This window comes from Poecilia latipinna, unplaced genomic scaffold (genome assembly GCF_001443285.1).
Source record: "Poecilia latipinna isolate Pla-1442-1.1 unplaced genomic scaffold, P_latipinna-1.0 Scaffold13, whole genome shotgun sequence".
Lineage (NCBI taxonomy): Eukaryota > Metazoa > Chordata > Actinopteri > Cyprinodontiformes > Poeciliidae > Poecilia > Poecilia latipinna.
Window position 1 is genome coordinate 1 of NW_015112629.1, and position 16,521 is coordinate 16,521.

Genomic DNA, 16,521 nt, shown 5'->3' on the forward strand with positions numbered 1-16,521 from the left:
AATGTTTCTGGCTGACATTGATTCAATGTTGTTTCAATCATTCTGTGCTATCTGGGCTGTTACCTTCATCTGTCTTCAAGCACGGGTTGATTTTCAATGGCGCAAAATAATTACGTACTCAGCCTCAAGACAGAGTACTCAAAGTAATCTCTCTTACTGCACACTCATGCAACCATGATTAGCCAGGAAAACCATTCAAGAATCTTTATTTTCTTTATTTTTTTCTACAAAAATATTTTACATTAGAAAACACAGCTTGAAATATACACAGTCCACTTGGTTTGCAGTAACCATGGAACATTGTGACTCAAATATATCTGTCTATATTTAAACTTGTAGGTAAATATATCAGCAACAATAACAAATCTGCTGCCTTTGTGAGGTCTGCGATAGATGTCGTCGAACGGAGCTTGGGCTTGTGTCGGAAATGCTCCACGGGATGTCGTCTCGTCAAAGCAATGGCTCACAATATATTCATACTTAATACAAAAAGAAAATACAGCAAACTAATACTACCTCTGGTTATGGCAGGGAGTGTGTAAGGTGCTCAGGTACCACCTGTGTGATGGGGAGGGAGGGAGTGCAGGAAACGGATAGAAAGCAAGGAGCACGTCAACAAGCAACAGCAGGAATCTTGGTTTTGAATGTTCTGTCCGACATTCATTTGTCGTCTTCCACCCCCCCCACGTCCCATGTTCCCTTGTCTTCCTCTTGACTGTGCGTGTACCTGTTGAAAACCAGCATGCCACTCATGTGTCTTCAACACGTCAAGCTCCCACAGAGCCATTGATCTGTCAACCTAACCATCTCTCTGCAATACATCCCAAGGTACATTACACCTGCCTGCACAGACGGGCGCTGCAGTGTCAGTCACCTGTCGAGCGATGACACCTCGGGATGTCGCTCTTCCCCCTGGTGGGAGTCTATATTCAGATTAATAGGGATCCTGTCTCTTCTGCTGGGATCGGCTGATCTGAATCTCAACTCGGCTTATTCGTTGTCTTAGAAATAATAGTCAGACCCCTTGAACTTTTTCATGCTACCACAAAGTTTAAATGTATTTCATTGGGTTTTTGTGTGATAGATCGACGTAATCTAGTGGAAAGTACAGAATGGGAAGCAAACCATTTGCAAACATATTGACACGTGGACATCTACCCAAACTGACAGGCAGGGCATGGAAAGGATGGGAAGAAACCTTGGCTTTTGACAATAGGAGTGCACCCAACTAATCTAGCCCTTACAGAAGAGTGGCAAGAAGAAAGTCATGGTTGAAAGAAAGAAATAGGACATCCTGTTTGCAGGAGCCCACAAGCAATGAAGAAGACAAGGCGTGCAAGACCAAATTTAAGCTTTTAGGGCATCGCTCAAAACTCGGTGTGGGGTGGAAAACAAACGCTGCACATCATCTGGAAAACACCATCCCCATTTTGAAAAAGGGGGTGACATCATCATACTGTGGGACAGGGAAGCTGGTCAGAGGTGAAAAGAAGACATATTGAGCCATACGAAATCTAATTCTTAAAATTAACCTGTTAAGAGAATGAAAAATAGTTGGGTTTGGGGCAGAGGATACCCATAAATCAGAAAAAAAATATAAGTGTGCAGCCTTTGCTATAGAGTACTTTAGATTAAAGGTTACTCCCATCTTAAAAGAGTCAAAAATGTGGCAATGAAAACTGACGTTCACAGGCACTCTTCAACCAACCTGACAGAGTTTAAGGCTAATTTGCTGAGAAAAACTGTAATATTTCACTAAGAAGTTGTCCACCTCTGCTCAGAGAGAGCTATTACAAAATATTTGCAGATGAAAGGTGACTGGATAGAGTAATTTCTCATGAGAGCTAAATACAGGTTTCTACATGTCTTTTAGTAGAAAGAAAATTATTCTCCAATTATGCACCACTAGTGTTGGTCTGTCACAGAAAATCCCAATGAAAGGCGTGAAACACTTTGTCAAACGAATACTTTTCCAAGATACTGTCCATGTAGACTGGTGTGTGTATATATATATATATATATGAAGACTGACTGTACAGAACAAATGTAGCTTTCATCTGAGAGTATTCACTTTCAACTTGATCAAACATCTTAGAAATTACAGCTTTTTCAGAAGGTAGATTTATTTGAAGCGTAGAAGCTACAATTATTCCTGCTGCTGTCAAAATAATGGAACAAGTTCAGAATTACAAGTATGGTAACACTATCTGTAGGATTTATTTGGTTCTGGATCCGAGATATTACACCTTTTGTGTTGGAAATAAATTAGCTCAGATTTACAGTTATTCAGCAGATATGCTGGTTGGAGTCGACAGCTGCTGTAGCCTATAGAGGACTTCTAGCAGGTAACACTCAAAGCGTTCACACGTTGATCAGCTGCATTCTGCTTCTTTAACATCTTATCATAAAACTTTAAAGTCGTCAATATGGCATACGCTGATCAAATCTTATCTAGTTCACACTTCAAAAGACTTCAAAGAGAAGTGATTCCATTAAAAAAGGCAACTCACCTCCTGGCATTGCCCTCGATTCCATGCTACAGCTAACCTCAGGGGTAAGCCGACAGCTTCGTTCAATCAAATGGAGACAAATATGGATCCAGTTTGGATGACGGCGCAGGGCAAAGGTAAACGTGTGCTCGCTTGAGATAGCTTCAGAACACGCACGTCAAACTATTAAAGGAGTTTGAGGATGCACACTTGGACATCGAGAGGCTAAAGTTTTGAATAAACAAACCCCTCCGCAACAACCGAATCCACCGAGCGTCCCCGTCGTGACGGCATTTTGTTACTTTGGGTCGAGAAGGTGGGGTTTTGTTTTTGTGGGGTTTTTTTAACTGAAGAAATGGTCATAATAAACACAGTTTAGATTTGGTAGATTGAGAGGTTTTGTGTCGTTATTGTCAACAAAAGCTAATTTACATTTTAAAATAAGGAACTATAGTCTCAGAGTGGTGGAATATGAGAACCAGAGAAGCCCTGCATTATCTGTCTTTGGCCGCTTTCAGGGTGATAAGGTTATTTTTGAGGAAATTTGCATATATGACAGAATACAATTTTACAAAAGACTTTTATGTTTAGTGCTGTTTTCAAAGCAGAACTGTGTTTGTGTTCCTATGCAGATTTAGGTTGGTTGAGCCTGCTGGTAGTATCAAAACAACAAATACCTTGGGACTTATCAGTCTGCTGTAGCTCCACCAACAATGGAGTGAATTTATAGATTTTGCACCTGTTGTGAAGCAGGATCAAAAATGTTTTTGTTTTTTTTAGCATGCTTTCTAGGTCTTGTAGTTGTTTGAAAATTATTCAAACGGTCTTAAAATCTGCTGGTGAAGCAGATTGACACAAAGATTCTCTTATTAGTTTGGCTAAAATAATTCAACAAGCAACAAGTGGGGGAGGGCCAGCACTGCATTATCCTATGCCTCATATTGCTGCATAAACACATATCTAAAAAAAGAAACGTCATAATGCAGGATTGGTATGATAGAAAAGTGGTTTTGAAACCATAACATTTTAAGCCCTCCATACCAGTAACTGCCTAAAGAAGATCGAGGTATCTTTGAACATTAATCAGAACTGTGAATGAATATCTTTCTGATTTAAGCTGCATTTTAACTAACTAAACAAATCACCAATAAGCAAACATTTGCAGTATCAGCATTACAGCATTAGGCTCTGATAAATAAAACTGCTTTAAATCCCATTTTATAAAAGATTCAGCTTTTATTTTGTCAATAAGAAGCTGTAATTTCCAAATCTCTGTCAGTGTTGACGTGAATGCTCTCAAACCCTAGCAGGTTGAGCCACGAGCTCTTATTCATAAAACTGAATACCTCAAAGTAAGTCGCCATTAAATCTATAATGATATAACCACTTATATCTGAACATTCCCCTCTTCTTAGCCCTCTCAGTATTATGAGGCCATTTGGAAAGTGAAGTTAACTTGTATTTCTGTGCAACTCAGCTTATGAAACATCTAATACCGTCACTGTCAGTGGATATTAACTGATAATTGTTCATAAAACAGCTACTGCAAAGCTCTTTAAGTGACCATAAGATGGCATGTGAAATAAATAACTCCCAAGAAAAAAAAAGAGAAATAAAGAGAACAAAACAAACTAAATAAACCGTATTTATATGATCAAATTCTTCCAGTTTTTTTCTTTCTTTCTTGCAGAGCATCCGCTAATTAGTCTCTCTCTTGCACTCAACACAAGTACTTAACCCCGTGCTTCAGCATCATAGCAGTTCATTGGGGAAGGTCAGTAAGAGTGTCCAACAAGGCAGCAGCAGCCAAACTGGAAACAGGGGTAAGTGATCAGCCAAAGGCGAGGCGGTGTCAGAGGTGCAGGAGCACACCTCGTATCCATTCTCTGCGTGGTCTGGGTGCTGGTGCACGTTGACCCTCGTCTCCGTGCTTTTGGCTTCTGTGTCCGGAGAGTCCGACTGCATCTCGGTGCAGAGCAGCCAGTCCTTGGCAATCAGGCGAGGGTATCCTGCCTCCGCCTCCATGTCGCTGCCCGGCACTCGCCAGTACTCCTTGCCCTTGAAAAAATAGGATGATCCTTTAAGGTAGAGATTGAAAGAGAAAACATGGTTGGGATTTTGTTGTATTTAGGGTGCAGTTACTCAAAAGAACATAAAGTTAGAAATCAGGAACTTGCAAAGGGACTTTTCCATATTTTGCCACATTTGCAACCACAAAGTCTTAGATTACGAATTAGGTTAATACTGAGTTAATCCAGAACCCGCCTGGCACTCCACCAATCTAGCCTTCGTAGAAGAGAGGCACAAAAGAAAAAAAAAATGTTGGAAGAAAATTATAAGAAAATATAGCAAAGAATTTAAATAATTTGCTCAAGTCAACAAAATAACCTGTTTGGAGAAAGATTGACACTCTGAACACAGTCCCCACTGCGATACATGGTGGTGGTCCCATCATGCTGTGTTTTTTTTTTTTTTTAAGGATGGACAGGGAAGCCAAGAAATCTGTAACTTAATTTTTTTTTGTGCACAAATGTTTTTTTTTTTTCTTTTTCTTTTTCTAGTCTGTCTTGGCTTGAACTACCTTGCAAAGAGACATGGGCAACAGTACCAGGCCATAAGTGAGCAAACCATTCTCAAAACGTCTACAGCTGTAATTGTGGCAAATTAGTTCTGCAGAACTGATTCACCACAGAATCAGAGGGGTTGAATAGAAGTTAAAAAAAAAACAAAACAAAAAAAAAAAAACATCTGATTTTTTATTTGTGTATCCATTTCCTTCCATTAATGCACTACATTGTTTTTGTTGTTGTTTTGTTTGGGTTTTTTTTGTTAGGCAACCCTTCCCTTGCCCTTAATGCAGAGATGGAGAGACAGAGCACAGCGGCTGTTTCCACATTATAAAACTTCAGTACACGTAGATGCATTAGCAGGAGTTTCAGAGTGATGTCATTAGAGAGATTCTCAGAAAGGTGAGGTGAAGAAAATGACCCAAAATGAGAGTTTACAAGGGGACCAACGTAAAGAGCTGATTTTGTGCCTAGAAATGCAACAAAAAAAAAAAAAAAAAATCAGAAAAGTAATGAGCGGAAAATGGTCATTATCCCAAGAAGGAAATACGCTTGTTAGTTCAGTGTACATAATGAGCTATTAGCATCAGCAAGCTGGTCAGAGACCTGGGTTTATGAAGGCTGGGAGAGTTTGCACTAAATCTGCAGGAATAAATTCCCATCTTTCTTTAAGACAGCTTACAATGGTGCAATGTGTGTGGCTCTCTGTGTGTGTGTGTGTGTGTGTGTGTTTCGGGGAGGTCTAATGAATACTGCTAATGAAGTCAGTCTCTGTATGGCATGTGTTTAGAATTCCAGAGAGGGTGACAGCTGAAAGAGGTGCAGACTAATTGCTTTGAGCTGAAAATTTACACCTTTGTTATGCTTATAATTACCCAGCTAGGCAGAGGTTCTCCTCTTGATAGCATACTGTTGATCAATAACTCCAAATTATTTCAATATCGGCCTAGACTGTCAAGAGTGGGGCTCCGCATGGTAAGAGCTACAGTCCTACGTTGCATAAGATTTTGGGTTTTACGTTGCAAAAATTCAGCTGGAATTGCAACGCATCGCAATGGATTCAAGCTCATACTGATCACTGATCATAAAACTGCAAAGAGGATATTTATGGCATATGGTAATGTGATTCTTCCTTCTCTACCACATATTGTTCACACTGGTTGTTCATATCTGGATGTACATTTCTTCTGAATTTTTTTGGTCCATCTGGACAAAGAAATACCTTCCAACAGAGTGGTTCAATAAGCGATAATAAATTTGACAAATTGCCCCGTTCACTTGAAGAAAGGCACACTATTCATAACAGTCATCAAATAGGGCCAAGTGTAGCAGTTTCAGTAGCAGTTGTGTAAAATTAAATTAATTGTCCAATAGAGATATTTCCTTTTTCCTCTTTTGGATTTTGACAGACAGAGACTGGCAGAAACCAAACTGATAGTTTACATTTAGGTATAATGCATATTTCACACATAAAAAGCTTGGCAATGTTCTCAGCCATATTTTCTAGATATTGGATAAGAAATAAGGAAGCTTTGTTCATTTTTGTGACAGATGCATCCTCACCCCACATCGGAACACTATGGTTTTGTCGATATGACTGAAAGCACAGTAATGGCATCTGCAGTTGCATATCATTAGCTGTAGGGGCTAATAGCCGCTGCCCTATCTAGTGATATATATCAATGGAACAGATGGAGGGACACAACGTTTTAGACGGTAATAAAAATTCACTTTTTTCCCCTCTTTCTTCCATTACAATTCTTTACTTTCCCTGAGGGTGTAGGAGCCCCATGTCAGAGCTTTGTGGTTCCCTTTCCAGCATGTTTAACAGAATACAAACTATTGTCCACTGAAAGACTCCTGTTGAGCTTGATGACATAGATTTAAAGGCAATCCAGTCATTTGAAGCAGCTAATTTGAAGCAAAGTAACATTTTTAACTTTTAGTACAGTGGATGATGGTGGAAGACTCTGAACTCAGAGTTGCTGCAGGAAACAAAGGATAGTGGTGACTTTGAAAAGTTTCCTGAGAACCTTTTATTAAATAGCTCATTTTGTAAAGTCTAATGATCTAAAAGAATAAAGAGCTCCCTTCAGTAAAACTGAAAGACAATGCAGCCAGCATTCAAACTTGGGTCCTCCCACATTGTGCAGTTCTCTTAGAAGAAGGGAAAGAGAGACTTCTGCTGGCTGCGTATCAAACTAAGTCAGACAAAAAAAGTAATACAATAAAGTTTCCAGCAGTTAAAGTTCTAAAGCAGACATCATTCACCCCCCAAAAAAAGCTTTACACACACTATTATGAATCACACATATCCTGAATCAATGGCTAATGTCTAAAAAACAACAACAAAAAAAAACATTCAGAGCGCCAGGTTTGCAGCTGGAAAGCATCAACAGCACCGATAGAAACAAGAGAAATAGAGACATGAGTGTCCCTAGGAGAAATACACCAGGCACACCTGCAATGGGTCACCTGGTTACATTGTGGATTTTTTTTTTTTTTTTTTGTAAATTACATATTCTGCTCAGTGTTCTCTGTCATGCAAGTGTTTCTGCAACAAAGCAGGCACTTGAAAATTTGACCTATCGTAAGTCCCTGGTAATAACGGGTAACCTTTCTCCAGAATCTGAGGGATGAAGAAAATGTCACAACCATGATGATGTGACACTTTTTAGGGAGACATTCTCTCTCACCAAATGATCACATGTATATGATTAAATCAATAAATTTTAACCTGCACATCTATAAAGTTTATACATATTCATATCTCATATCACAGCGCCCATCTTTACAACACTTTCAGGCAAAGACCCCATTTCACTCCCTGTTTATGAGGTCCTTAAACTTTTTTATTTGTTCTCTTATGGCTGTTTTAGGTTGCACCGAGTCCGTTGTCTGCACACACCTCGGGGTGTCTTTCCTTGATGTGTGGTGGCATAAATTTAAAGCAAGCTTTTTAAAGTTTCAATATGGTAATGCTTCAGAGAGGGGATGTTTTATGAAGTGCATCAACTTTATTATCACAGCAGTTGATTCAAAGCCACATCTGAGCACTGTCACTCCTTGATGTGATGCCGTTTTAAACCTAGAAATATTTTAACCATTAAAAATGGCATTGTGAAGAACCTCCGAGTCCATGTGTCCCGGAGTTTCTACGTTTTAGATTAGCACAATTAAATGAACGTTTCTTTTACATCTCTTGACAAAACTGTGTGAAAGCAGAACTGCGTCCTTTATCTGCCCCCACTTTTGGCATTTCTCCGCGGTTCCTTTTTTTCCTCCTGTGCCCATCATTTAGCAAGGCCACACCTACAGAGTCCCATCACAACAGCTATCCTCTGCTGCTCATCAATAATCACAATGTCCAGACGTTTGGCCGTCACCAATTTGTCCGCGCGTATTTGGAAATCACAAGCGATCTAAGCTCAGTTATTTTCCGCCACCTGTGTCTGACTGTCTACGAACTTTCAAAAAGCGATCCGTGACTTTTTGTTTTCCTGGAGTCTAAATATAATATAAGAATTATGTGGGTTTATCTCCAGCAGTTGTAGAGCAAAAGGTTGGCATAAGAGCAGCGTAAGACCGATGTATATTTAAAAGTCAAAAAGACAGCTTGATGTAGTCTTTGAACAATAAAATCAGATGGATCACATCTTTTGAGTCACATCTTTCTCCAAAAAATAACTCAATCTGCACATGAAAAATGTCTTATAGAAATATCTTATTTTATCTATCAATACAATAAATTCAATTTTAATTAATTTATTAGCCAATGTCATACAAACAAGTCCCATTCATTTTTAACTGCACTGAGTCCAATTTAATCCAAAATCAATTCAATTCATTCCAATTTTTTTATTCATTCCAATTTACATTTTCCTTTTTCTGTACATTATGATATTGTATCAAAGATTAAAGATTAAAGAAGAAATACAGATTTGCATCCTGTAAACATTACTGGCCTTGCCTGGAATAATGAGCTCCGGTAACACACACACATCGCCTCATGTGCTCCTTTAAAACCTGGTACTTGATGAGAAACAAAATGAGTATTAAGGGATGATGGGATGACGGTTATAGGGAGGTGAAGGAGACATCATATCTGCCAACAGCTCACACAACACATATGCTCATTTGGTTGAAGTAAAGTATCCTGGAGGTGAATCAGCAGGGACTTCTGTAAATGTTTTGCCAATTTCAAATGCTAAAAAAAAAAAATTAAAAGTGTTATGTGGGAGTTTTTGGAACCGTTGCAAAAACAGCAAAATTTTTTAAAAGCAGCAACACATCTAAAAGGAAAATAAGAGACGTGAGAGCTATTTTTGATTAATATTCTGTTTTTTTGTGAAAATGACTTCAATAACTATCTTTATGCCTCACTTGACTTAGCGTGTGCTGCTTTTTATTAAATGGAAAATGCAAATGCAACAGTCCCTGCAGAGAGCACTTGCTCAGAAAAATCTGCGAACCATGTGTGCCTCAGCGAAGAAAAGATCACAAAAGGCTGAATTATGTTCGAAAGGGGCCATCGGTGATTGGTGATGACCTTTCTGAACAACTGTCAAGCACTTTGTCAGTAAACTATGAGGCAATTTGTGGTATTTAGAAGTAAACAAAACGTCTGTCATCCATCTGGCTCCGAGGCTCCCTCCGCGATATGTTTTCGGGAAACTTCACAGAAAATAATCATTTTGAGGAAGGTGATTAATTGTACGCAAACAGAAAGGGAGCACATGTGATGCCGCAATGAAATGTTTTTTTTTTTGTTTTTTTTCCAACGCTCTGCAGCTTGGTGACAGCAGATAAGTGCTGAAAACAATGGAGTGTTGACTGTGACCAACTACAAGCTGTACAAGTATAGGCTGCAGGCTGAGTGAGTATTCATACACCAAAAAAATATTATGAGACCACACAGCTGGGAAGTTTGACAAATCTAGAAAAGGAACAAGTTGGAACAAAAAATAAAACGATTTCAATAACGATTGAAACAGCATCTTATGCTGGTTTCAATCATTTAAGAATCCAAAGATTTTCTTTACAAATTTGTAATTGCATCAATTATAACATACTGAATACTCACTCAGAAAGAAACTATCCTTGTCTTTGTTATTCAGCACCCCGCGTTCTGAAAATGGTCAATTAAATCCAGTGCAACCAGTTGCCTTCAGAGGTGACCTGAGCTAGTAAATAGAGTCCATCTGTGCGTGACTTCATCTCAATACACATCCTGCTTTTCTGTGAAAGCCTCCGAGGTTTGACAGAGAACATCAGAGAACAAACAGAAAGAAGAAGACCAAAGAGCACAGCAGAAAGCTCGGGCTTTACTTCTGGAGAACGCTGAAGCAGGATTGACTTGCAAAGCGACTGTTCATCATCCAAAAAGGCAGCGTGGTACAACACCAGACCTACCAAAACAGGGTGGTCGACCTTAACTGACAAGCTGGGCAAAGAGAGATTAATCAGAGCAGCAGCCGAGAAAACTGTGGCAACTCTGTAGGAGCTGCGGAGTTTCTGAAGACGGGAGGGAGGATTTGTCAACCCAACACACCTCAACAAAAATTGTTGTGGTGTGGGAACATGCAGACCTGCTGAGGTTTTTGATAATCAAAAACACAAAATACCAATGGCCTGCAGCTTTTTTAAATAAAAAAAATAAAAAATAAAAAAAATAAATCCATGAATCTCTAAAAATGTAGCAGTACACGTGCTTGTCCTGAATCACAGAGTCAGACAACAGATGTATCCCAGCCAGAAGAGAACAAAAACATGCCTGTTTGTGCCATAAAGTTTAGTTTAGGCTCTAAATACATCAGGCACTGCTGTTATACACGGATACACATTTTTTCTTTTTTAAATCAATATAACTTAGTTGTATGAATTGTAGAGAGGTGCATTTTTAATCAACAACACTCTTTAGGACATAATTGCTTTGTGCAATTAGATCAATCAGCCGGCGCAGCATCCTGAATCAATGTTGTGCGCAACCATAAATGTTTGGGTTGGAAATACATTAAAACACATCAACAAGGTAGCGAGAAATGTTTGGAGGCTCAATCTCGGAGAAATAAATCCCTGTTTCACAGAACCACTTATCACATAAACCACAATCACTTTTACGTTTCTTCAAAGATTACATAAATCCCAGGTCTGATGAATTCACCGGTTCTTATGCTGATTCAAAGACGGAGAAAACTTTTCATCAGCACAATAACAACCGAGGGTTTGGATCGCCAAAAGGATAATCAGACGTTCACAAACGGAGCCACAGCACAGTTTTAAAGTTATTCTCAAATTCACAGTGTGTCTTGGTGAAGCACTTAGGTCCTTGTCAAAATAATAGGCAATGAATTTAATGTGCTGATCTGACAGTGAGTTAGTTTAAAATCAGTCAGCCTATTGTTAAAAATGCATTTTGACCTATTCCAATAGCAATCTATTAACAAAGAAAACTAAGATCGCAGTGTTTAGCATGAATAATATATATAAAGGACATATGTAGAAGTAAGGGCAACATTTGTATTAATAGGTTTTAAGAGTGTTAATGTAGTAGAATTACTCGACATTTGGAATTTTTTTAAATTTTGCTCCAGATTTATTTTGACTTTTAAGGCCAATGAACAGATTTCTCTTCATCATTTCAAGCTTTCTTCTAGCTGTAGCTCTTTCTCTTTGCTCTAACAGCCAAAGCCAGATCAACCTGTCAAATTCGATACGGTTCTTCTTTGGGGATTGATTAATGGGAGAATCAACACTTGGGGGAAAAAAAAAAAGAAAAAAAGAGAAAAATCTTTAACCATCTCTTGATTTTTGCTCTCTAACGAAATTGAATTCTGACAAATGTGCAAGAAAAACTGTCCATTCCTTTTTGCAAGATAACAAAACTTACAAGTCCTGACAAGGAACAAAAAGGAACAGAGATATCTGGGATGAGCACAACTGTGTTCACAAACCTTTATTTTAAAACTGAGATAAATAGAAATGAATCTTTCTGCAAAGGTTTGAGCTGTGACAGAAAACCAAAGAAAAATATAAAAAACTATCTAAGTAACACTTCTGTATTCTGTGGTTCTGTTGAAATAAAAGTGAGAGACTGTACTGAGGTTTAAGTCTTCACACATTACAAGTAGTAATTGGATGTTAAACCTTCAGACCTACATCCCAATGATTACCTTTAATAATTCACTGCAAATGGTCCATGCACCTTCTTCTCATTTGGACGTATTGTATAGAAGTGGTGCTTTCTGATTTTTTTTTCTCTGTCCTTATAATTTATAATGTTTGTAGTATTTGCTTTTACTGCCGGTTCTTCCAAAGTTGTGGTTTTAAGTGAGAACCAGCTCTCAATTGTCTCACCTCTGTAAATAAAAAAAAATTAAATGTAGAAAAAAAGTCATGTTTCATTATGCAAGTAGAAATTATTAACCTGCATACCTGAGCAGCATTAATGCCATTTCCAGCCAGAATAAACATCTCCGTGCAATTACAGTGATATTCAACTGGACAAATGAGGGCTGAAATTAAAAGTATGAATTTTCATAGCAATGCTTGCTATGAAATTTCCATACCTAAGCTTAATCAGCACAATGTAGAAACAGGGTGTTTATGCTGATGTTTGCCTGTGTGGGTGCAAACTGTGATTGTGATGAAAGGGCTAAAGAGTTTGAGGGACTGAACTGAAGTGAAACAAGTGGGCAGCCGCCAAGCAAAATCAGCCGTTACTTTTATAGTCTTTTGTCCTCCTTCGGTGGCATCCAAACAGTCTGAAACAAGCTTTGCTTTATTCCTTGTTGTTGCAGCAGAAGATAGATCTGGGGGAGTGGATCATGATGGACTCAACCGTGTGCAGAGGTTAAGGCTGGAGAAATGTTCCCTGTCTCACCCCTTTGATTAGATTGGAGAACCTGTCACCCCATTTTAGATTTTTTTTTAATATCTGTGCTCCCTGTGGGACCACTAAGCTCACAGTGGCACCTAGTGGATTCATGACACCTGACAAGAGATTTTTACTGTGTTTATGGTGGAAAGACCAAAGCTCTTGTGCTACATTGACCAAGTGTAATTGAAAAAAAAGTTTTCAGTCCTTAAACTTCAGCAGCTAGTTTCTAAAAGGTTTATAGTCCAGATATTTTATTTTCCAAGACCGCAGCGTGCTTTATAGCTTCTGTTGTGGAGCACTTGGCCACATCTTCTTTTCCAAGAGCGTGTACAATAACTGCTGTTTGTGCAAGAATGCACTCATAAATAAAATAATACGGAACAATGCTTGGAATAGAAATTGACCACCTGGCTTTCAAAAACTCTAAAAATGTTAAGGAATCAGCGGGGTCTGGATGTATTGTTAAAGAAGTGATCTGCCAGCAAACTGCAGCCAAAATCTCTACCACATTTAATATCCTGTTTTGTAATAAAATGTGTTGTTTCTGACTCCTCATTAAACTTCCTTTTATTTCATCCATAGTTTTTTACGGGATTCTTTGTGAGCCAAATTGAGCTATTTAAACAGAGTTCCGAATGGAAATTTGAATTTCAATTAGACTTCCTGCAAAGTTTTCCCAACTAAAGAGTGAGCAGAGTATTAAGATTTCTATCACGTTAGAAAGCAAGTTCAACGTCTTTTACTTGTCGGGACGCAATATTTAAAACTCATTAGGTCCTCCTGTGCTTTGATTTTCTGCAGATTTTCAGATTTTCTGTTTTTGTTTGTCACACTTATGAGACAAAGATCATCAAATTAAATAAAAAGAGTAGCTTTTAAATGATGACTTCAATTTTTAGGGGGAAAAAAGGCTGTCCAACTTAACCTGGCTCTGCGTGAAATACAATTGGACCCATTGTTAAATTATGAATTAACTCTGATTGCCCACATTTTTTTTTTTTTTATAATTTCACAAGCGATATTCAGTCCTAATTACTGACAGTCCTGTAAAAGTAAGAAACAAAGAACTATTGGACCAGGTTTGTTTGAATATTTTTTTTTGTCCTTAATAAAACCTGTATTTTATATTTACTTAGGTTATCTTTGTCTAATATTAACAAGTGTTTGACGATCCAAAACATGTAAATATGACAAAAACCTGAATAAATCTGTAAGTGGGCAAATTCTATACTGGATTGGGAAACGCCAATCTCAAATGAAAAGCAAATATTTAAACTCTACCATAACTTGGTAAATCTTAAAAATACTCCTCATAATATGGGAATAAAAATGATGTCAAAAATATATAGTTCAATCATGTGAAACTGCAAATGAACCTTTTTCCAACAAACATTTCCCAAAAGTTAATTATAGCAGACGACTTTAGTCATAGGGCATTAAGTAATGGGAAACAACCTGTGCTCATGTGGGACAAACATCCCAGTTACCAACACTCAGTTTGTAAAATATGGGGAAAAAAACAACAACATCCAATCAGAGCCTAAATTGGTCCTATCAAAAAGTAATAAATATATGTCAAAATGGTTGGATTCCTGTTGAAATTGAAAAATGATTGGCACACACACCAGCAGCTAAAATAACCTCTACAGAAATGAAAGTTATAAAAACACATCTTACATTTTATAATATAACAAAGTATCAGAAATGAAAGATGTTATTCAGTTCTTTTCTGTATGTTCGTATAAATCAGGATCAAATTGCAATTTAATTTAATTTCAATTGAAAAGGTGGAGCACAGATCAGAAAATCTTGGATGCAGGTTCTTATTGTTACTAAGTGGCATGTGTTTGTTATTGTCATTTCACAGCGTTCAGATGAGTCTCGTTTGTCAGATTTTGAAAATAACCTCAGGTATAAAACATACTTTTCATTAAACCCATAAATTAAAGATGGTCTTTGCATCCATCTGGTGTATTATTCTAACCTTCCAACGCTTTTATCATTAACGGTAAACAAACAAACAAACAACAAATCACCATAATTAACATAAATAAAAGCTTGAAAACATCAGTCTGAAAATACTTTTCAATAATATTCTAATTCACTGAACAGGTTTGCAGAGCATGCAGAATATGATAGGTTACCCTCTTTCAGCTAATATAAAAGTATAAAATAATGAAGTGCAGATGTTTGTGGCTTCTCACCATCAGACCACCTCATGGCATCGTCCAGCTGGAGCGGCAGCCCCTTCCAAAGCGTGCTGTCTTTGGGGAAACCAAGGTCCATGTGTCGCAGGTGGTCGTCATAGCGCCAGTAGTAGTTATCTTTGAAGAAGTAGGTTTTGTCGTTGTGTAACCAAACAAACACTGCATCCACTGCTTCCACAGGAAGGCCGAAGTCACTAATTGGACGTGGGTAACCCTCCTCAACGTTATTGTCTTTGAATACCCAATACTTTTGACCTGAGGATTCAGCACAAACATTACAATAAAAGAAAGAATTCACAAAGCTATACAAATGTTGTTGTGTTTTTTTTTTTCTTTCTTGTACAGACAGGCAAATCAAAATAAAAGCAACTTTGAATCAGGAGTAAATACTCACCTTTGAAGAATACTATTTTGTGGTCCCCTGGCCTCTCGTAAACAGCGTCCACGCTATCCAAATTGGGAGGAAGCCCCCTCCAGAAGCGATGAATGTGAGCAGGATGGAGGGACACCAGGTGCTTTTCCCTTGTTAGCCTCCAAAAGTACTTCCCTACAGGAACCAGAAGAGACTGGCTTAGAGCTTCTCCAAACAAGGTTGTTAAAAGAAAAGGCAAGTTGATTTTGGTGAAATGTTGCCAAATGGAGTGCTGGCTGCACTTTATTTCTTTTGGCTGCTTTCATAAAAAGATAAAAAATAAAAATAAGGTGTTCCAGCAACAAATACAATTTGCAACGGATATAAACAACTTAAAGAACCTAACAATTATCTGGAAAGATTGTTTATATTTTGGCAGAAAATACTGTTTAATGTGTTAACCTTTTTTTAGGTGGCAGAATTTGTTCATAATGTGTTTAAGACTGGAGAGGCTTGGAGTCTGATTGAAGCTGCTGTCTCACCGTTTATTTTACCACTTCTGTGTCTAAACAGGGAATTTTACTAGATTTGAATGTCAAGAAATGAAGGAGCAAAAGTCCTGTCACTTATTTGAATTAAGTGTGACAACATTTAAAGTACGCCCACTTCGTACACAGCACGTGTGTTTGGATACAATTTGTTTTCTGGTGTGTAATGGCAAGATGTGTTACTGCCGCCATCATGTCACCGTCTAAGTTTTTCCCCCTATACCTTATGATCTAACGAATGCATTTCGCGAGCACCGCCAAGTGACAAAATAATTATTAGCTGAATTTATGAGGAAATGCATCAAATGGAGCAATTTTGACCATCCAGCAGCTCCCTCTTTGCTATTAGCACACCTGCTGCTAATCCAGAAAACCCTTTCTCAATCTCCGTTTCTCTTGTTGGACAGCTTTTGCCATCCTGTTTTCAATTGTTGTCATTTGGGCTTGTGGAGTTGAATCCTTTTTTGGTCCCATTCTAA

General features: G+C 38.1%; 1 protein-coding gene across 1 annotated transcript in view; it reads right to left on the reverse strand.

Moving 5' to 3' along the window:
* Positions 1-189: 189 nt before the first annotated feature.
* LOC106946599 (matrix metalloproteinase-17-like) overlaps positions 190-16,521 on the reverse strand; it is a 134,925-nt gene continuing 118,593 nt past the window's right edge. Inside the window, exons 8-10 of the mRNA XM_015031036.1 lie at positions 15,537-15,689; positions 15,140-15,397; positions 190-4,567 (exon numbers count right to left, since the gene is read on the reverse strand). Of these exons, the coding sequence (XP_014886522.1) occupies positions 4,242-4,567; positions 15,140-15,397; positions 15,537-15,689 (737 nt within the window). The 3' untranslated portion in view covers positions 190-4,241. The remainder of the gene's footprint in view (positions 4,568-15,139; positions 15,398-15,536; positions 15,690-16,521) is intronic.